The sequence below is a fragment of the Rissa tridactyla genome, chromosome 8, assembly GCF_028500815.1.
Source record: "Rissa tridactyla isolate bRisTri1 chromosome 8, bRisTri1.patW.cur.20221130, whole genome shotgun sequence".
In the NCBI taxonomy this organism is placed as follows: Eukaryota; Metazoa; Chordata; class Aves; order Charadriiformes; family Laridae; genus Rissa; species Rissa tridactyla.
In genome coordinates this window covers 49,043,833-49,067,291 of record NC_071473.1, presented here as the reverse complement: position 1 = coordinate 49,067,291, position 23,459 = coordinate 49,043,833, and the positions used below count along the sequence as shown (strand labels likewise).

Below are 23,459 nucleotides of genomic sequence, written 5' to 3'. Positions count from 1 at the left end.
CTGCTTTCGTTTGAGATGCACGACTCCTATCTACTACAATCCTTTGGGTAAGTCAATAAACAAGTACACAAGAGGAAACACGATTCGTTATGTAGTAGGTTGTGTTTTAAGAAGTTTTCAGTGGAGCAAGGCATACCTGTCCTATTCAATACCAAACTAAAGCCTTGGAAAAGACGACAAACTGTGGGCTGCTAAAAGTTGATTCATTCAGATATTAAAAATGAGGGCTGAGGACAAAAGCTGCAGGCAGGTCTGAACACTGACTGCCTGGACAGTAAAACAGACAGTTGAAATTCAGTATAAGTAAAGCAATGCATATGCAATAATTAAAAAAGTTTCAGCTTCACAGTGCAGAAATAAGCACTGACTTATGAAAGAATATGAAAGAAACGAAGACTCAGTTTTAAGAGATCTAAGAAAACATCAGCTCAAAACTAGCAGTGATCAGAAAAGCAACTAAGGAAAGAAAAATAAAAGCAGAAAACGCTTTTGTATCTTGAAAACTTTTTAAGATAGGACAATCAGAATGCAGCACACAGGAAGGATCACAGAGGGCCAAAAGGACCAGTGCCTCTCCATTAAATAGCAGGTCGTCTTTAAGCTGTGAATTCTGAAGGTGATAGGGCAAGACTATAGAAAGCAGGAGTGCTTCAAAGCTGTTCACTGTTTCTTCCAGTAAAAAACTCAAAACACACACACCCCACAAAAAAACCCCAACAACAACAAAAAACCCCACAAAAACCCAAAAAAGGTACTAAGAGGTATGAAATAAAACTGCAATGTATAAGATAAAAAGGAAGACATTTAATTCCACATGACGTGAAGGTAAGCTACAGAAACTCTTGACCCAAGCTACAAAGCAGCCAAGGATTCAAAATGGGACTGGACAAGCTCATGAAAGACTATCCACCAAAGACTTCAAATACAGATACACCACTTCTGGCTCAAATTTGTAAGCTGGAAAAAAAAAAAATTAAAATCACTGGCAGTTAGGAAATTATTCTGGGTAAACAGATGTTTGGGACATCTTAATATTCCTCCACGGGTATGAACGCTCAGAAAATACAGCGGGCTAGATCGATTTTTGGTCAGATTCAGTACAGCTCTTCTTACTGCTCAGCAATTTGCTAACCATTCACACAAGATCAGCAGAATGAATTAGCTTATTTTTATTATGATTTCAGTTAAAACAGGGAAGTGAAATTTTATGGTTAAGTTCCTCAGTCATGGCCCACGTGTGAGGATGTGAGATGTATTTATTGGACTGAGATGTAGTTTATGGAGTATCTACGACAATGACTAAGGAGAAAAAAAATGAAGGACTGCAGGAACCCTTCATGATAATCCGTATAAAATAGTCAATTCAGTGCATTAACATGAAATCCACATTTACAAATCTGAGGAAGCGACACACAGAGGAACAGGAAAAGTATATTTAATTTTCTATTAAACTTCCAACCAGAATACATTTTCCCAAAACAGAAGTTAAAGCTTTTACATTACTGATAAGAATTTCATAATGATCAACACCAGATTTTCTCAGGAGAAAACAGGTTAAATGTTGGTTATACTCCCTCTCTGCTCCCCTGGCAAACCTAATTTTTTTTCCAAGGTGAAGTACTATCAAATCCTGTGAATCTCAAAGCAAAGTTCTAGTTCCTACTTCTGGATGTTTTATTTTTTAATTCCAAAGTAGTAATAAGAAAAGTATTTTATAGCAAATTCCTAAAGCGTGTTCTAAAAAAGTGTTAGAGATCCCCTTTACAAGACCATTTTAATTTAAGCAGCAGCAAATGTTAGAATGGAAGTCTGAAAGCATTTGTATGACCTGATTTACAGCTTTTAAAAGATGCAACTCATTTAATTGATAAGTCAAACTATTTATAACCTTCCTCACTCTCTTCCCAGCTAACCTGAACAACAGTAAGCAGCCTCACTCAACTCAAAGTTTTATAAAATTTTTGATATTAAAACAAAAATTGTCACAAATACCCACCATACACCATTTTTAAGAGTCAGTGACTCAAGCTTAGCCTGAAAACCTTTGCCATAGACAAACTGCTGGAATTTATTAAGAGAATTACGGTCTCTAACCACAGAATTTAGGTGAGAGAGGTACAATCAAACCCAGCCTGTGCCATACTATGGATAATGTCTAGTTTCATTCTACTTTTTTGTCAAGAATATCAAGTACTGACAGTTTATTCTAATGAGCTCAAAGTTTAGCTTTGCCTGGCTGAAGTTGTAGATTCTGAAGTTTCATTGCCATGCCCATGTTCCCAGAAACCTTCAATTTGCCTTGAAAGAATGCCTAAAAAGAAAGAAAAATTATATGAAATGCAATACAATATATTACCCCAAATGCACCCCTCCCAAAAGTTATGGGCTATTATGTATGTGCAGGTCCTGGCCTGCAGTTTTATAATTACAACAGTTCTTGCAGACACCTTACATTCATCAACAAAAGTATTTTCTGACACTGGAAGGTAGAACAGTAATCTGAGGAAGTTGCATGCTTATTATATTTGTGATACCTAAAGAGAATAAACTTGGTATTGCTTGTTTTCTTGGATTATCGTAACGACAGATCTGGGGCAGGGCAGAACACACAATGGTTTGGTGATGCCAGCTCACAGAATGAGAGTTCACTATTTCAATTGAAGATGATAAAGCAACAGTGTACAGTAGATGCCGCAACTGATTTCTTACTCAAATTCTCCCCAGCTATGACTGGCTTTGTTACTGACAAATTCAATTTTACAAGTCTAGTTTGTGAAGCAGACATGCTAAAGGTTTGGGTTTTTTCCTCCAGACCTTGTAAAAAGGATGAACTGCATGCACTAAAATATCCAAATTGTAGGTGTAAAGTTGTAATTGCTTCTGAATTTCCTACATGTACATTACAACATTTCTATAATGTGCTTTACCTTCAAACTTCTCCTAGACACGCTTTAGCTTCTGAAAATTCTTATTTACCCTGTGACCACCAGACTAAAAAAATTAAAAGAACGTTACCCAGAGCATTTCAAATTTAGAAGTATGGAACAGCAACTTAAAATTAACTTAAACGTCTGGTTTACTTGTACACTATCGCTGCTTTTGACACACTGAGGAATAAAAAAAAAAAACCATCATAGGCATTCAGTGGATGCTCACCTCTATTTCTCTTTTTTAGCATCAAGATTACTCCTTACACTAATGCCATCTGTGAGCGTAAAGCCCTCCAAACAGAGGGCCAACACTCCTCCTTTCTTAAGTCATGCTACAAACACTAGTTTCCCCCTCTTCTCTGCAAACCAAGCACTATTATATCCCCTTTCGGATTACCTACAGGATGTCTGAGATAATACGTACTTCAGAAGAACAGAAACTGTCTTTTCTTGATTAATCTTACTTTGGCCAATTTGTTCAGAGAAAGTCAAGAATTGTCATTTTTCAGATCAGCCATGGCAGTTTTGGTGGAGGGCGTTTATTTAAATGATTTCAACTTATACACACTCAAAACAAACGAGTCAGTCCTCTTATCATCTCATCTTTGCTATACTTACTGTCTGAGGATTCATTTTGCCAGTCATGAGAGCTAACAGATCAGCGTCAGCCATTGTGATTGTACAATCTGCCTTCTTATCTGTAAGATAAGAGTTGACTATGAAGATTCCAAATGAGATGAAACAGTAGTAGAAGCTGCAATTCCGTCAAGAGTCTGTTGATAGTACAGGTTAGCAAAAGGGTACATGAAGTACATACAAATAAGGGCCATTATAAAAATATCAGCAAGAGATCACCCAACAGCCATCTGTGCCACCTCGTAGCACAGACCACCCCAACAGTGAAGAAAGATGGAACTTTCTGAAAGGTGCGAAGCAAATTCATTCCTTGAAAAGAAATAATCATCTACTTGTAATCAGACAGAATGTTAACTGCAAACATTGACTATCATCTTAAGTTTTATCAAGGTTAAATTCGCTAGTATTGAGATCAACTCAGAATAAATGTTTTCCCCTGTGACACACTCTGAAGATACTCATCACTGAAATTTCAGGCATTTCCTGCCCTCTCCTTCAATGGGAACAACATGTGCATTCTAAAAACACTCATTTGAGTTCATTCAAATACAGACATTTTCCGGATCCTCTTACCAGAAATAAACTGAAAAATTATTTTAATAAGCTCTAACAAAAATATTAACATATATAACAAAGGGCTAAAAACTGCACACATCTTTTCCCACACTCACCTTATTATTAAGCTTAACTCTTTGATAAAATGTTGTCCATAAAACAGAAAACAGTGCTTTTATTTTTGTATTAACTTAGATGAATGGAATTTGAATTCCAAATCAATTCCCCTGGCACGTTTTTAATTAAACACTTTATGATGCAGGTTCATGAATATTCAAGATTCTGAGAACAGACTGTTGTCTTTGGATTTTTGTTTACATTACTAGGATGCATGACTTCAGATATGAGACAAGATATTTTCACGGCAAGGGTAAAAATCCTTTGTTTCCAATACTTTTGTGGGGTTCCCCACCACCACCCCATCTGTGTCTTATTTAGGTCTGCCTTTTTTAAAATGGAACTTGATGTCAGCTGGTGCAGTATTGAAATTAGCCAAGTTTTATTGCTTAATTAGCTGCAGAGGAGAAGTAACTTAACAAGATAGACCAGCTTTCTACCTACCAGTGTCTCCAAGAAAGCAACTGAAGAAACAGCTACAAATTACATTTCTGGCCCAAATTTTAAGAGGTGAGAAAAACAAAACCCCTGAAGTTTTAATTTTTTTTATTTTATTTTTTAAAAATTCTGATTCCTGTAAGAGTCATATGACAGATCTGTCTGGAGTCTCTAAGCAAACATGCTATTACCTAGACAGAATTCAGAGTAGATGTTGTTTCATTCTTGGTCCAAAACATCGTGGATTAAAAGTGTCAGTAATAAGAAGTTTAAAATTAAGGTAGCTCTACACCACTTCTGCTCAGGTCACTACAGCTTAAACAGAATATGAATTTATATTCTTTTCATTAGTTTTATGTGTTTTCTGCAATGACATAATAAAATAGCACTGACCTGAATTAACTGCCACAGAGCCTTTACCATTTTTCACATCTACTATCCAAGTTGCTTCTTTCCCACCAGGACCATCTTTTATTTTGAAGGCAAAGACTCCGCCAATTTTCTTGACAAATTGCTCGCCGTCCTGTAATGACCATGTAATATGCAAATTATTCATTTACTTCAAAATAATTTTAAAATATTTTGAGTTAAACAGGAAGTAATTTAAAAACCTTTACCCTTTCTACTAACATAGAAATATCTGTTTCCCCCTATTAGGCTTCATTTAAACAACCATTTAGAAAAAAACCAAAACCCACAAATATGACTATCTATATTAAAATCTATGAACTATGAAAAATTACCACTCTCTTAATAGTCTTGTCTTGATGTAAATGAAGTAAGTCAAGATGATAAAATGTGATTTCTTCTTCTAATCACACTTACAAAACAAGAAACAAACACAAACTTAAAGTTTCTTGTGTTAGTTAGCAAGCTCCTCACATACAATATAAACTTGCCTTTACTGAAATACCCTTATGCAGGTAGCAACTGTCTGAAAAAAAGTAATTTAAAATCATGGCCCAGCATAGAAAGATCTCTGACACAGCGAAATTCCAAGCTGTAACATCTGTTTCAATGAGAGGTAGTGAGGAAGTGACTGATGCTACTATATTCCCATCAGGTTTCACACATGTTCTGTCATAAATTAAAATCCTGTCGTAGGTAAAAGAAGTAGTCAAATACCTCTTGGAGCTTCTTTTCAATCTCCTTGAAGACCAAATGTGACTTAAATCCATCAACAGCTGCGCTGAGAGGCACAGCCGCAATACGGCCAGTGCTGAAATGAAAAACCCATTTATTTACATACCTTTAATCACATTTTCAGCATCTTAAAATTATCATGAATAGACCTAACCCCAGCGAGAACAGCCACACTGAAACACTTTAGCAATACAGACAACTATATGATAGTGAAGTGAAGCTTACTCTCTCATGGGCATGACAGCATGAATTACAATCACTTCAAGTATCTAGATGTTTTTGCATGTATGGACAGGACGCTAATTTTATAATGAAAGTAAATCACTAATCTTGTTAAGATAAATCAGCAAACACTGTTGCCACACCTTGTGGGAAGACAGAGAGCAGCATATGCACCATCTCAGAGAAATACCACCCTTTTTCTTTTGGCAAAACAAATCCCCTTTTCCCTCCCAATTCATGCAGGTCTCTTAACTGTCCCAAGAAGTACTAAGCATTATTCCTGATTCTCTGGAGATGTCACCCCGCATGGTGTGACAGCAGCATGAAACCTTATTCTTCATTTCTGCAGAGGCACCCAGAGCCAAAGTAAGTATAGAGATGTCCAAAGAAATGGCAATTCAAGCATCAGGAAAAACAAGTTTACAATTATTACCATCTCTTGGCAGCAGAGTTCAAAACTGTGGTCAGGTTTGATATTGTTGAAGAGACAGAATCGCTTCAGAAATGTTGCTAGAACCTACTTGTGTGGTACTAACACTACCCTACAGATGTATGCCAGGGTAGCAACAGTAAGGACTGTCTCATCTGAAGAGGACACATCAATTTTGCTAATAAACCAAGGCTGTACTAACAAGATGTAAAGTGCCAAAAAAAAAAAAGAAAGCAAAACTGTTTCAAAGACTAATCCAAAATGGATCAAGTCCTGCTGTCATTTACCTTGATGTACATTCTTGGCAGCTCTTATGAAAGCCACTAATTACAGGCTAGATCTGAATCCAATGATTAAGTCTACATGCATTGCTGCAGAAAAAATGGCATGAAGTATCTTCACAAGCATGAAACACTACCACCTTTCCCTTAATTGCACAACACACAACATCATTCAATTACATAAGCGGTGTCTGAACAGATCAGCCGCACTGTTTCATTCCAAAGTCTGATATACATTGGTGCAACTCCTTGTGTCAGGTACCTCTTGCACACAAAGCCTTTGGGAGAACTAAAGGCTTTTAAGCTTCTCTAAGGTAAGATGTAACTGGTATTGCTAAGACTTCTCTGGTCTGAGTTGTACCTAAAAAAGAATTTTAAAAATTCTCAATACCAATGAAGGTGAAGTGAGCTGTAGTAAATCAGACTTCTTTCTTCAGGAGAAATATCATCTATACATGTAAAACTTTTCCTGACAGAAAGGCACTACTTCTAGCAGTACCTCAAGGTTAACAGTATACAAAATAGCAACAGAGTCCCTGTTACATAAAATCACAATATTTTTAAAGACAAAGTTCAAAGCAATGGAAAATAGTATATTCCCTGTAACAGTCTTTCCTCTCCGATTTAAAACTGCGTACCAACACCCACCGCCAAGTTTTGTGAGCATGTTTGAAGACAATCCATGAAGACACATGATTTTTTCCTGTATAACACCTATTTTCTCATATGGTCTAACCTCTTACAGATTACAGAAGTGATAGGATTATCACCTCTGACACTGTACTACAAAAAGTTACTGTTGCAACCCTTCAAAGTTCAATTGCTTCTCTCATTATCTCTTCCACAGATTATACTGTCACCTCCCAGGAACAGAACAGGTCTAGCAAAAACAGAAATTAGAAGTATGACTTGGGAGGAGAATATTTTTTCTGTAATTCCAGTACATAATGAATTTTACTGTTCACAGGTTATTAGAGCACATATAAAGTACTGGCATCGAGCTTTAAAACCAAAACCATAATACCCACAAAGAGTAGCTCAATGTTTCTGAGCAAAGTTGAAAGCGAAAATACAAAGGGAACTGTGTATTAAAAAAAGTCTCTCCTGAAATTCTGGTGTATTTGCAAATTTTAAGTATTTTCTCTCAATTCCTGTCCTTCCTAGCATAGATTGCAAGTCAGCTTCATAACAGGGTTATCCTCTTACTCTGAAGGACACTACAATTTCAAGTGCAAATTCTTTAGCCAGGACTGGATGAGCGACATCCCTGAATTCTAATGAGTATTTAGAATACCACATGTAACACACACAGCTGAAAGCAATTCTGCATGAAACCAACCAAGTAACAATTTTAGCAGTGCATGCAGTGGGTATCTCTATTCCCATGGATGTCTTGCTGTTTTTGGCGAGTCCCCAGTTTCAATTCATTTTAATGTGCCATGTTTTGTTCTTGGAAGGGGGTTTTTGTTTTGTTGGGTTTTTTCCCTACAAACATTAGACTTTTCCTTACAGGAAATCATGCGAGCCATTTTTATGGGCCAGTTTGCTCCTTTCAATAACTTGTAACACACAGCACATATTGTTTATCAGGATTAAGCTATAATCTCTGTATACACCTGCAGTGCTGTAGGTACACAACAGTTCCAACTGCTGAGCAAGTTTTAGTTTACAGCACAATGTCTTCCTTGCTCAGAGGCAAAGAATAATTCTAAAAAAAAAAAAAAAAAAAAACAAATTTTGAAAGACAAAGATATGGGAGCACAGTCAACACAAAGTGAGCTTAGCTTACACCACTACTGAACCCACAGGGAAAGTTTCCAAAGACAGTATAACCAAGAGCTGTATGCGAATGCTGAACGCGCGTTTTCATTCAGCAGTGCAATTTCTTGCCCTACAGAGAGACAGTCTGCGAGGCGACGATTTTCTAAGGTCTTTCAGCGCGGGCAGCGGTGTCTTCCTCCTCAAGAGGCCAGCTGCACGCAGAGGGCAGGCCCTCCGCTGCCCCACCACTTCATTACGCAGCGGAACGGGCCCGCCTCGCCTGTCCCCGGCGCTGCGGGCGGCCCCGGCCCCGCGGGGCGCTCACCTGGCGGCTCCGGGGAAGCCCATGCCGTAGAGGGTCACCACCACGGCCCCGCCGAGGCCCAGGTTGTGCTGCAGCGCGACCTTTGCCCCGGGGACCTGCCTCCGCCCGGCCAGACCGCGCAGCTGCCAGCAGAGTTCGGCGCACTGCGCCAGGCCTGAAAAATCGAGCACAGAGCTCAGCTGGGGAAAGCAGAGAAGGCGCGTGCTACAGGCGTATTCCATAAACCTCCTCCCCCGGTAAGATGCTAAGTGAATCCATGCAACAGGATTTGAGAAAGTTAATTATTGACAGCTGAGATATCCCGAAGTGTATTTTCTTGGGAGGCCCAAAACGAATCATAGAATCGTTCAGGTTGGAAAAGACCTTTAAAGATCATCGAATCCAACCGTTCACGCTGGCCACCACTAAACCGTGTCCCTCAGCACCACGTCTACATGGCTTTTATATACCTCCAGGGATGGCGACTAAACCACTTCCCTGGGCAGGCTGTTCCAACGCTTGACAACCCTTTCAGTGAAGAAGTTTTTCCTAATATCCAATCTAAACCTCCCCTGGCCCAACTTGAGGCCGTTTCCTCTTGGCCTATCAGTTACTACCTGGGAGAAGAGACCGACCCCCACCTCTCTACACCCCCCTCTCAGGCAGTTGTAGAGAGCGAGAAGGTCTCCCCTCAGCCTCCCTTTCTCCAGGCTGAACACCCCCAGCTCCCTCAGCCGCTCCTCACCAGACTTGTGCTCCAGACCCCTCACCAGCTCCGTTGCCCTTCTCTGGACACACTCCAGCACCTCAATGTCTTTCTTGCAGTGAGGGGCCCAAAACTGGACACAATATTCAAGGTGCGGCCTCACCAGTGCCGAGGGGGGATGATCACTGCCCCAGTCCTGCTGGCCACACTGTTCCTGACACAGGCCAGGCTGCTGATGGCCTTCTTGGCCACCTGGGCACACTGCTGGCTCATATTCAGCCGGCTGTCAACCAACACCCCAGGTCCTTCGCCTCCAGGAAAAGTGAATTCCTTTTCATTACAGCCCTGGTTTTCAGATCACACTTACCCTTGGTCTCCCCCTGTTTCTGCAATTGTGACCCACTCCCACCACACACACACAGTTCTTCCTCCCTCCACCACCCACAGACCTCCACCCCTTCCTCTCCCTTCCCCTTGACAACCATGCAGGACTTCAGGCAAGTCAGAGGAGGAATCTGCATTTTATGTACTGAATTTTATGGACCGAATTTTATGCACTGCCAATTGAAACATCACAAAGAGGATGATTAAGAAGTTTTATAATCCCAGACACAGATGAGAATTAACAGATTTCATTCACACTCTCCCAGCCCCAAGGAGAGAACACATACCGTGGCACAACCTGCCCTGGAACAGTTTGGAAATTTAAGACGACTTACATGACCTCCGATGAGCACACAGCTAGCCTCAAGACTGTTTTATAGTGAAATTAAGCTGACAGTCTGTTGTCATTTTCTGCAATTTAATGATTCTTCCCCCCATCCCATGGCAATAGAGAGAGGCACGAATACCAGTAATTGCCTCTACATTTATCACTCTCTGACAAAAATTTAACACAAGCCTAGCAATATAATACTCATCCTGTTACAGAAACCCACAGTCTCATTTACCTGCAATGTGTTTCCTCCAAAGTTTCCTAATACTTCCCCCCCTACACTAAATGCAGATTATCCAGCTGGTACAGCTGTTTAGATTAAGGTTTGTTGTTTTACGAGGTTTCCTCAGTTTTCTAACAACCTCACATTTCCAAACAAGGAAGGTGAATTATCTTCACAAATCCAAACACATTTTATCAAAGAGCCAGGTCATTTTGGAAGTAAGTGTAGCAGTTTAAAGAAAACAAACAAACAAAAAAGAAAACAAAACAGAAAGAAAAGGAAAACCTATGTTGCTGGGAAACTAACTGAGCTTCTGTTGTAAACATCAGATGAATATTTTGACATCTAAGGCTTAGCAGAAATAGCTTTTGACCCAGCTAACAAGGGTACATGCTATTCAGATGCTGTAAAAATCTCCTAAACCTGAATTTTAAAGGATGACAACATACGAACATAGTTATTCAAACTACATTCAGCAGAACTTGTACTATTGAGCAATTACTTAAAAAAAGTTAAGCTGTTTTGCAGATGGCTTTAATAACAACAGAAAAAAAAAAGGCACCATAAAATTAAATAAGTGCTAATGATCAAATTCACACTCCAGGCCTTTTGGTTTGAGCAATCCTACACCGTTAATGCTTGCATAAGCTGGAAGTCAGAATCAACCCCAGAGCTTCCTTCTAATCTTATGAAGCCCTCATGTTTTGTATGGACAAAGTTAAGTGGGAAGCAACTGCCTGCTCAAGAGCTGTATCTCTTATCTAACCCACACAACTAAATGAAATGGTTTTGCATACCTGTAGCACCAAGTGGATGTCCCTTTGAAATCAAGCCACCACTAGGATTAATAACCCATTTTCCTCCATAAGTATTGTCTCCTCTGTCAATTAGGTCACATGCTCTTCCTGTAAAACAGTATTTATAAAAGAAAAATGTTCCTTTTTTGGTTTTAAGTGATTTTTCAATTCTACTGTCATTTACTGAAGATGCTGCATGTCAGTCAAAACCTAGGAAATACTACACCACAAATTTTACAAAGAGCAGAATGAAATTAGCCAAACTACATTAATGAGACTTGCTTATACCACTGGAGAAAGCATAACACAGAAAAGAAGTAGAAGGGCTAGTGTTTGATACGAAAGTTTTTTTAAATTTGCTGTTGAACTATTTTGTTGATATACAGTATTATGATATAATCAATATAATGAAGCTGTTCGTTATTTTATTAATGAAACTGCAGTGATAATCATGCTTTTTGTAAAAGAGGAGCTAGTCATAACTTGTGACCCCCAGGACACGGAGGTCCTGGTGAACACCAAGTTGAACAGGAGCCCTTGCCACAAAGAGGGCTAAAGGTACCCTGGGCTGCATTAAGACATTAAGATAGTAAATAAAACCACTCGTAAGACTAATGCTTGGGATTGCTTAGCTTTCCATACTATTAGTTCCCATGCCTTTAGCAGACAGTTTTCCCTTTTGACCGGTCCCTTACTCCTTGATTCTTGTACCAGCTCCTTCAGCCTATGTTATTAACACTAAAGTCTAAAAGAGATCTGCCACATTTCCTGTATTTTTAACTTACTTCTGCCATTAAATAAGAATACCAGCTTAGTCTTGCACATCTAAATCCACAATGTGGTTTATGCTGTTTCACTAATCTCTGTGTCTAATTAGTCTACCATTTCAAGATAGGTTTCACATACTACTAAGGTCAGACTGACTGCAAGGTGGTGAGAATTGCACTATTAAATTAACATACACAAGACTTATTGGTCAAGTAGAGAAGTACCATCAGGATTCTTCTGTATCTTCAATTAAAGGAATGAAGCTAAAAAGGTTAATGTACCTACTTAAATAATGTCAAACATTTACCATTTTTAGCAGATAGCATAAAAACACAGCAAAGAAGACAGTAAAAAGCAAGCATCTGAAGACCTACAAACACATAAAAAGTCTTCCTAAAGATCTGTGAACTTCTCTGTTTCAGTGAGAAAGCTTAGACTTAATACAATACACCATCTAGTGATAGAGTATGGTATTTTCTCAAAATTAGTTAAAAACAAATTAGAGAAAGATTACATCAGATGATTATTTAGGCAAAGCAAGAATACATTTAGAGTTTAAAATGTATCAAATACTGAAGTAGCAGTTCAATGCATTATTTATGTGAAATCAAACAAAAAACTCTTCAGTAGAAAATTTTAATAGTTTGATTTACATACGCAGAACGAAACTCCATTGCCACTTAACTTGTTGTAAATCCACTCACTTCAATGAAATTAAACTAATCTGGACAGATTGTGCATTGTTATCCAGTTGGCACGTTGACAACTTGCCAACAACTCTGTATCTTCAAAGGCAACAATGTTTCAAGATTTTAAAAAAGTCCCATCAAAGATAAGTAACATGGTAAAGCCCTCTATAGGCAATTCTTGTCTGATTTTGATTTCCTTACAAGGAAATACAAAGATGGAGGGAAATCTTGGGGTAGTTCAGTATGTAGCCCTGAAAAAGGGGCGTAATACTGAAAAAGATCAGAAGAGTCCTTGATTTCCTTGCTCTGTTCACTTAAAAGAACCATCCCTGCACAAGCTAGCTGTATGATTTCACGTAGCTGTCCAACACTTTAATTTGCCTCCTCTATTTTTTCAGAAATCACAGTAGCACGCTCTTTTGTTAAGCTAATTCTAGAGTTTACAGGTCTTACTTATGTTACTACAGTGGTAACTTGCTTTTCTCTCTTATGAGGTTAGCTAATAGGATTTTCAAATATCTGTCCAGTAGACAGCTCAAAGTTCTAATTATATGAACAGATAAAAAGATATTTTTAATGCTTTCCACTTCAATAAAACAACAATCTCCAATGACGCTATTACCTTCTGGACAGAGTCCCAGAGCTTCATAGGTAATGAACTCATTAACTGAGAAACAGTCATGAAGTTCGATCACATCAACATCTGTAGGTTTTAGGCCTGCTTTTTCAAAACATTTTTCAGCAGCTTTTTTAGTCATATCATAGCCAACCTGCAACAAGAAGAAACTGTATGTTAAAATATCATTACATTAAAATATCATTAAAGAAACAGAACTAGCAATTTAATTTCTACACTTAATTTTAAATGTGCTTCTATATATCCTGTAAGTGAGGTAGCATTCTAATTTATTTTAAAGCATCACATACCACAGAGTTTAATATTCACACAGTATGAATTGTATAGAAAGAAAGAACATATTCTAAGTCTCATTCTTGGCACGTGGAAACTTTTCTGGGGAATATCCTCTATTTTCTCAACCTTGCTCACAAGCCAAATTGCTCCTTTGCATGACTCAGACCAACACCCTTGAAACAAATCCTCAAACCGTCTTGCTACATTTTTGTATCAGCCATCTAAATAGAATTGTATTTGAAACCCAAATAGAACAGTAGAAACTTTTGGGTATTCTAATGGTTTGACTTACATTCAATTGCTTTAGTCAATTTGCAGTAGGATCCAAATTTTGTAGTTCGGGTCTCTCCCTTCATTCTACTTAAGCAATTACCAGATTATACCCAACAGGCTATTTCAGCTTCAGTATTACACAGAGATAAGTAAAATTGTTTAAATTGTTTCCTTACTCTTAGAAACAGAAAAATTAAAGAAATCTTTTCCTTGCTGTTCAAGTTGTTTAAAAAGCAGCCTTTAAGTAATTTATTAAAAAGTAGGTCTTTGATAGCCTGTTTATAAGTTTCTTACCGTTATTCTACAACCATACTCTATTCTACAACCATACTCCACCTGCCCAAATGAAATTACTTTTACATTTACCCCTATAATTTGCTGGCTTACTGACATGGAAGTGTCTAGAGTATCATGAGGACTTTCAGGTACTAAAAAAAAAAAAAAACCTTAAGGAATAGAGAATTGTAAACCTACCATCTTCATACAACTGTTTTCTTCAAATGTGCTTGGATAATCAGTAGCCATCACCTGGGCTAGAATTTCCACAGCTTTTGGCTGCAACTTATGCCTTTTCACAAACGCCTCACTAGCCAAAATTGCAGCTGCGGCACCATTTGATGTTGGACTGATTGAAAGAAAAATAATGATGTCATCATTCTGAATTAGTAAGGTCAATCTTCAATAGAACTATCTTCTAATACAAACAAACAAAAAAAAAAAAAAAGGACAAACAAAAAACTACTTTCTTCGGCTGATGCCACTGAAACTAAACTCTATCAGTGTTTGCTGGACACTTTCAGTAATATTTATAACAGGCATTTGAAAACTATGATATCAAAATAGAAACATAGCATTACAGTTTTTCAATTTAGGAAAAAATCAAAGCTTCTACTTGGCTAGAAGTGTTGTTAATAACAAGCCTTTCAGGAGCGTATAAGAAAAGCTGAAGAGATGAATTAACACTTAACAGCAATGGATGAACATTAGTAAGAGAAATACAGTGATGTGAAAGCTCCAAAGTACAAAACGTATTTCACCTTACTGCATTATGCTGTGAACACGTATCTAGATAGCGTTTGGTCAAGACAGATATTCCACATCTGTTTCATTTATTATAAGTTTTACTTAAAATAATCAGTAAATTTTAATTTACATGCAAACAGACTTTTATTTAAATAGATGTCCTACCATATTTGTCTTAACATCAAGATTTATTTCACAATGCTAAGTCTTCTCCTTACCAACACTGTAAGACAGTCAAGAAATCAAAAATTTTGCGAGAATGCAGAACTTCATCTAATGTGTACTCCTTTTGGAACTGGGAATACCTACAAAAAATACACAGATGCGATCTTAGTTTTAGCACAACCTTTAGCAGACTTACTAGTATCACACTATTAGACAGCTACAGAGCTGTTTTTACAAAGCGTAAGGAACTGGATATAGAATTTATGCTGGGTATAATTCTCATTCCATAATAAGGAACATACTCTGCAAAGTATTTCTAAAAATAATACTCAGTTTTGCACGAATTTTGTAACAGCAACGTACGTTCAATATAGAGGTAGAGTACATTACTCACGGGTTGTTAGTTGAATGGCTATGATTCTTCCATGCAATTTTTGCAAAGTATTCTGGATTTGTCCCTGGAAGGGGAAAGAAAGCTGTGTTGAAATACTTTGTTTACCCAAACAGTGCTAACATAGCATTTTAAATATTGTGTCATAAGAATTTGACCTTTACAAGCATCTTTACAAGAGACTCATTGTTATCAAGGGTTTCTTTAGGACTCAACTTAGGTTGAACATCCTACCTGGATATTTAACACTTACTAACATAAAAGAAACGAAAATAAGTCCATTTTATTTGAGGTATTATTAAATTACTGGAACTTGAACTCTCATTTTCCTATCAGTGCAAAACAGCTGTAGTGAAATACTGGAGTCTAAGTCTTCCATATACTAGTCTAAAACTGCATGCAAATAAAAGACGCTCAACAGGCCAACCTGTTACCTTTTTTGGTAGCCAGTTCCCTTATCTGGTGAGGGGGTAGGAAACAGCAGTGGCAGCAGCCTAGTACTATATATTGAATCAAATACCCGAAGGCTTTTGTCAAACAGTTCAGTCCCAAGCCCATCTACCCATCCTAAGACACAAGTTAAAAATGCAGGAGGTTTTGCAATGTTATGGCCCAGACCTTACAGAGGCACAAACCGTATTATTAGCATGATTACCAGACACTCTGTATCACAGCCTTAATTATGTCTCCTGATGGTTTTGTTTACCTACACATCGCCAACTTTTCTGTAGATAGCTCTTTATCCAAATATATTCCTGTATGTGTTAGCTGTAGATGCTGCAGTTGTAGTACTTAAGTAAAAGAAAGGCCACTGAATTTTCCAAAATGAAATCCTATCTTTTAAATCACTTCAGTAAAAGAGGACAATGAAAAAATGTATTTTAACATACCATATTTCTCCATGTGTTCTTTGCCAGCATTTGCAAACATCTGAGGTGCTACTGGAGCACTTGCTAAACCATATTTATTTATCATAATTTCCAAATGTTTGTCCATTGGATTAGTTCTGTCTGAAAACTAAGAAGAAGAGAAAAAGTTATAATTTTTTTTTTTTTTTCAACACAACGTCATCACAAAAGTGCCATGGATTTCAAGCAAAATAGAGGGTTTCCTGATATTTTAACAGTTCCACTGGACAGTACGTTGCACTTCAGTGACGTTTCAAAGCATTCATAATTTCTCAACTGTAAGGAACAGTAAATAAGCAGAAAATGCTTAACATTATAATCACTCCACTGATTCATGGCGAGGATCACTCCTACGTGATTCTATCACATTTAGTATTTTCAGTAGAAGACTTCAGGTATTTTTTATGTCATCTTAAAATCCTACAGTTAATATCGTTCAAAGTTATAAAATTAATACTGTAGTAGTATTTTCAATGAAGCTTAAATGCAATATCATAAAGCATGTTAAACATAACTCCTACTCTTTTCGATCAGTTGCTAAATTTAACGTTTCTCACACAAATCTGCGTATATTATCAAATTTGGCAGTTCTGTAGTTAAACCACATATGGGCTCTAATATTACTTGCCATAAGGCAAAATACAAAACAAAAACCCCCACACTTCTCCAGTAAAAACAAAGAAGAGACAAGAAAGAAAAGTTTACCAAAGTCCTTAATTGTTGGGAAAGTGCATTAACTGGTCAACTGAGTAAGCACCAAAAGCCAGAAGACCCAGATTCTTTCTTCACTTTGCTGTGTCACTTTGGGAAAGACGCTGCAATTGCTCAATGCTCCTATATTCTATCTGGTATTTCCATTATTCCCTATTAACCCTGCCTTTAACGTATTATTGGCAAATTAATAAAAGCATGACATACTACATAAATTCTAAAACATTCTATACAAAATTTGTACATCATAGCTCCAATCAAAATCATGTAACTAATTAGAAGTTTTCATGGTTCAAAATAATGGTTTATTTTGTCATCATCTACAGCAACATCTTAAAGCAACTGGTGTTTACAAAAATATGTCTCAGAGAACGAGGAGGTGTATTTCATCTATGAATACAATGAAACATATGAAGTGTTTCAGACACTTACACCTGAAGCAAGGGATCCTTTTGCCATCCTCTCAAAGCCAAGTGCCAAAACACAGTCCGCCAAACCTTAAAAGAAAATTTGTAGCTATTTAAAATGCAACGTAATTATAAATAACATTATATACTAACAACCACTCAATTACAAGAAATATACGTAACACCTACCTCCTGCTCTTCCTCCCTTCTTCATTTTTGAAAGAGAGTCAAATTGGGATGAGAATGGTACTGACACAAACATACTGATACTGAAGAATTGGGAAATCACTACAGGGTTTGGGTTTATTTTTAAACTGATTGGCAGCAATCATCTTAAACGACCAAGCACTTATTTCTCTGCTAGAAATACTAGAATAATCATACAGAATGTGACTACAGTTTTCATTATAAAAACACAACATTTAAGTGCAAGAAAGTATCGAAGTCCACAAAGGAACTACGGAAACACTCTTCCGTCAGTTCAAAACACAGTCTGTCACAAGGTGTTGCTCTCTTCCCCTCCCTTCCAAAAGTGCGTTAGTCGAACACTTGTGTTCACTTCAAGTTAAAAAAAAAAACAAACCTAAGTTTTTTAGCAGATTCTTCTCTCCTTTTCATCCTGCAGAGTCTAGTGTCTTGCATTACTACAATGCAACGTGCTCTGCACTGCTCTGAACAATTCTTCCAGAAAAAAAGAATTAACTGGCTTATTACTTACTATGTTCATACAGCTTATGACACAGAAAAGGACATTTATATCCATATGCACCATCTTCTGCAACACAGACATAGTCTCTTAGGTGCACACATAGTGCTCTAGTTCAAAGTGATAGTCTTAACTCTTTTACGTGCTTGGTCTTCCATTTGTATATACAACTGACCAATCTCTTCAGCTGAGTGAGGCAGAAAACACAATTTTGCCTACGAGGACAGGACATTTTCAACACATAGTGCTCACATTCATTAGTTCCATTCTTCAATCAAGTTATATTTATAGAAATAGAGAATATGTATCACCCAGTCCCAGAGCGCAACAACTCACCTCCTTCTACTAATTGTCTGGCCATGAACAAAGCAGTTGATCCAGTTGCACAGTTGTTGTTAACGTTAATAATAGGAATGCCAGTTAAACCCAAACCATGATAGATAGCCCGTTGTCCACAGGTCGAGTCACCTTTATACAGAGACACAACATTAAAATAAGGTACATCTCAAACTTTACTAGCAAAAAGAAATGCCACCAAGTATGTGCAATGATACCACTTAAACTGTAGACTTGAACTTTTGAACTGTCATCTTGAGTATGCCGCTCAAGTATCCACTGTACAAGAACCTTAGAAAAAAGATGAAAATCATCAGATTTTAGAAACAGAATTTTATCCTGCTTCTGTGATAACAGGCCATGAATCCACAGAAAGTAACTGGACTGGACAGAAACATCTTGGAATGGCGTGGCTTGGAAGCTGCTACCGGTATCACAGCTGACTGACCCTCCATCAGTTGCCATAATACAGTCATCAATCAAGAAACAGGAAGAAAGCAGATGGAAAACTCTCTTTGGAATGGAAACAGATTTCCCCATAATAGAAATCTGATTTTGACTGCTTTGGGAAATACACCAGGCATCTGTGAATTGGAGTGCCAGGAAAAGGTTCAAACCAGTCACTTAACACATCTCCTCTCACTACAATAAGTAGTGACTGCAAGTTAAAAGCTTCTCCTGAGGGTGTCAACTAGAAATCCACTTGAGGGTTGTGCTGATTTTGGCTGGGATAGAGTTAATTTTCTTCACAGCAGCTAATATGGGGCGATGTTTCAGATTTGTGCTGAACAGTGTTGATAACACAGGGATGTTTTAGTTATTGCCGAGCAGGGCTTACGCAGCATCAAGGCCTTTTCTACTTTTCACCCCACCCCACCAGCGAGTCCACTGGGTGTGCGGAAGAAGTTGGAAGGAGACACAGCCGGGACAGCTGACCCCAACTGATCTAAGGGATATTCCATACCATACGACATCATGCTCAGTTTATAAATCTGGGGGAAGATTGGGGGGGGATGGGCAAGGGGAGGGAATGTTTGGAGTTATGCCATTTGCCTTCCCAAGTAACCATTACTGCCACGAATTACCTACTCAACTGCCTTTATCTCAACCCACAAATTTTCTCATTTTACTCTTCCAATGCAGGTACACCTCTGAAGGCATTGTGGCCCATGGACAAGGCCACGCTGGAAGAGGTGCGCCTCAAAGCAACTGTGGCTGTGGATGAGCCTGTGCCGCAGCAGGTACACCCCTGAAAAGACTGTGGCGCGTAAATAAGGCTCCGCTTGCAACAGAGGGGGACTGCAGTTGTCTGTGGATAAGTCCAAGCTGGAGCAGGGGCAAGGGGAGGAGTTCATTGCAATGTTAAACCCGATAACCTGGCCCAAAGGGACCAGGCGTGGAGATTATAATGGCAACATCTTTAAATTGTTGTAACCCAGGATTTGAGTTGCATATTATGGGAATTACTATAGCAGGAGTCCCTTGTTGCTAGCCAGGCTCGGAGCAAGGGGAGGAGTTCATTGCAATGTTAAACCCTATAACCTGTCTCAAAGAGACCAGGGGTGGACATTATAATGGCAATACCTTTAAACTGTTGTAACCCATGATTTGAGTTGCATTTTATGCGCATTACTATAGCAGGAATCACCTGAACCAATGGAGGATGAGCCTTACAAGAAGCCCTGCAAGTGCAGCACTGACCTGACCTGAGCTGGCTTTGGTGCCCAGTAACTCCGCGCAACACACATAGATCTAGGATCACTAAAACTAGTAATTTTTTTAAAAGCTTGAGACAGTTCTACAAACTGACACGATTAAATATTTTAACTTGAAATTGATGGGATCCCCATACTTTACCCACACAGATGTCTGCACATCACGTATGTCACATCCCAATCAAATGACATTACTTACCATAAACATAACCCACACATGCCTGCTGCACTGCTGAATAAGGAATCCCAGCATCAGCTAAAGCCTTCTGGCCTAAAAAAAGTTTAAAAGTTGAAAAAAAATTTAATAGTTGAAGGAAAAAAAAAAAATCCACCACCCAGCTCTCACACCCATAACAAGCAAACCTAGAGCAGTATGTACGATTCATGCATTCACAAACAAGAGAGTGTGCTATACAAATTCCTTATTACATGATGTGAATGGTTAATATAGTCCTGCATCTTAATTCTCATAAGGACAATTTTGCGGTATTTTGAGTTCTGAACACGAAAAATTCATCTAATCAATTCTGTGCTCATGCACAAAGGTTGTTTGTCCCAATGAAAGTATGTTGGAATAATACAGGTAGGTATACAATTATTTAAGTGTCTGGTTCAATTTTAAGCTATCTTCTTGACTTCAGTACTAGAAGGCAGTGAGTTGAACAGGTCAGTTATGGATTTTCTGAAAGTATTCTTTTTTACCAGCTTCTGATTTGCTTTTTATCTGTATCTATTTACTGAACAGTAGCTGTTCCTTCATATGTATAATAAAAAGATTAACTGTATAAATAGATTATACTTATATAACTTAATAAAAAGATTAAAATAAGTTTCAGCAAACTAAATGCTTTATTATTAAATATAAAATATATACAATATATAAATAATATACATAATAAATATCTTTATTATTAAATTACCTGCCTCCTTAGCCATGTCAGGATAATCAATGCTCTTCTCACTAGGCTTTGCAAACTGACAAGAAAAAAAGAAAAGGGAAAAAAAAACAAAACCACAAGAACAAATCAGAGATATAATACCTCTTTTGCTCAAATTGGTATATTTAAAAGCGTGTATTTAACTTAGAAACAGGTTTGTGAATGATCAGTTTTAAATAATGCAAACAATGCAATTGACCAGAAAGTGCATGCACAAAATCTCAACAGTTCCCAAGTGCTACTGACAGACCCCACAATGTCTAAAAACAGGAAATAGTGCAATTTTATGGAAGCTGAAGATCATTTATGCTCAGTCTTAAAGAAGATTCATGACTTGTATAGAAATGGACAATAACCCTGTCCAAAGGCTGTGGGTGAGACAGAGAGTAACTACCACCTTCACTGATTCATAACAATACATGACATAACCTTCACTAAGGCTTTGACAAATACTTTCCTTCCACTTTATTTTGTTATACTCTTATTTGTAACAAGAAAATGCTTGTTCTTTGTACGGAACTTAGTTGTACATAAGCCTCCTATTCCCAAGCCTTATTCCACTTTGTTACACATCATATTGTGCCTTACCCCTCACCGTTGGGGTGGAGGTGGTATTTCTATTTCCTTTGTAGTATGACTCATTAGAGTCTACCAACAAATACACGTGGTTTCGTTAATGATGTAAAAATGCAAGAGTGTCACTGATAAAAACCCCTCACACTAACTACTTACAGTTCTAGTAATTATTTGACATTCACTGTTAGCATACAAAAGCTAATTTGCTACCTCCTTATGCTCACCTCCCCAACTCCAGTCTTTTGCAACACTTAGCTGTACTTTCTGTAGTGCTTCCTCTCCTTAATTTAGAGAGAGAACCTTCATACTGAAGGTATTAAGAGAAATTAGTCAGTGATTTGATCATTGTAAAAGTCTGCCAGAGTGACTGACGTCTCTTGGGCTAACAAAGAGGGAAAGAGAGTATTGATAATTTCTCAATCACACTGAACTTCTGAAAAAGAAAGGTATGGTCTGTGGAACTGACAATTACACACATTGGAAACATGGACTGTTATTTTGAGAGGGTATACCAGTTTTTAGCAGACATTACATCATTATGATTAAAAAAAGAGAAAGGATATAATCCTAAAAGACTTCATAATAAAATTCTTAAGACACACTCTGGTAACTGACAAGCTTTAGTTGTTTCTTCCACGCTACTGTTCGTTCCTTCAGCACATCGCAAAGGAGCATAAGGTGAGGTCCAATAACTTCCAAAAATCACCTTCTTCCAAAAATCATCAAAAATAAACGCAATTAACAGAATGAAGTCTTCTACCTTTTATTTTCTCTCCTATATCATCACATGCCAGAAAAATACTCACGCAGCAACATAAAAAAAAAAAAGTTATTCAAAAAGCGGGGGTTTTGTTCTGACTACTCTGGCAAACATCAAAGTCATCTTAAGCTTCATCCACCCGGATGAAAAAACGTTCCTCTAGCTTTTGCTCCTCTCTGAAACTGTTCCATGCTGCGGGAACTCTGTCGACAAGCAAATGACCAGGTACAGATCGGCACCGGGAGAGTTTCTGCAGGGCACCTGCTCTGCTGCCGCCCGTTCTCCCTGGGCCCCCACAGCGAGGGGACGAGCCCTTGACCAGAGGCGGCCGTGACTCGGAGAAAGGCTCTGGCCGTTACAACTCTGTTATATCGACCTGCCCAACGCAGCTCCAAAGCGTTTGACTTGGCGAGCGGCTCCACTCCCCCCGACACACCGAAGGAAGGTGAACTTTGCGCGGAGGCGCTGCCGCCCAGGCCTGACCCGCGGGCCCGGCTGGCCCCGCACGCCTCTCCTCAGACAGCGGCCGGGGAGGAGGCGCACGGCCCCCACAAGGCCGCCCCCCTCTGAGGCACCCCCAGGGGAAGCCTCGACCCACGGGGGCGACGAGTTTCGTACGGCCTCAGCGCGCCGGCGGTGCCGGGGAGGGCGCGGGCCGGCGGCGGAGAGCCCCGTACCTTGGTCATACCGACGCCCACCACGAACACCCGGCGCTGCATGATGATGATGATGGCGGGCGAGCGCGTGCCCCCTCGTCCTCCTCGCGCTGCTTCTCGCCGGCCGAGACGACGCCGAAGACCCCCAGTCGCGCGCGCGCGGCAGGGGAGCGAAGGGGCGGGGCGAGCGCGCGGGAGGCGCGGCACCGCCCCTCTTTCTTAAAGGCGCAGCGCCGCACCGTTCCCCCCCGGAGGCCCGGCCCCGG

General features: G+C 38.9%; 1 protein-coding gene across 1 annotated transcript; it reads right to left on the bottom strand.

Moving 5' to 3' along the window:
- Positions 1–1,418: 1,418 nt before the first annotated feature.
- SCP2 (sterol carrier protein 2) lies at positions 1,419–23,383 on the bottom strand. Its single transcript, XM_054212530.1, has 16 exons — positions 23,215–23,383; positions 21,184–21,238; positions 20,463–20,534; positions 18,549–18,680; positions 17,532–17,596; positions 16,371–16,497; positions 15,484–15,547; positions 15,143–15,229; positions 14,376–14,526; positions 13,338–13,485; positions 11,259–11,366; positions 8,839–8,992; positions 5,802–5,895; positions 5,070–5,199; positions 3,549–3,628; positions 1,419–2,311 (listed from the first exon to the last, which is right to left on the bottom strand). The coding sequence occupies exons 1-16, from the start codon at positions 23,254–23,256 to the stop codon at positions 2,216–2,218; spliced, it is 1,605 nt and encodes a 534-aa protein (XP_054068505.1). The 5' UTR covers positions 23,257–23,383; the 3' UTR covers positions 1,419–2,215.
- Positions 23,384–23,459: the final 76 nt, after the last annotated feature.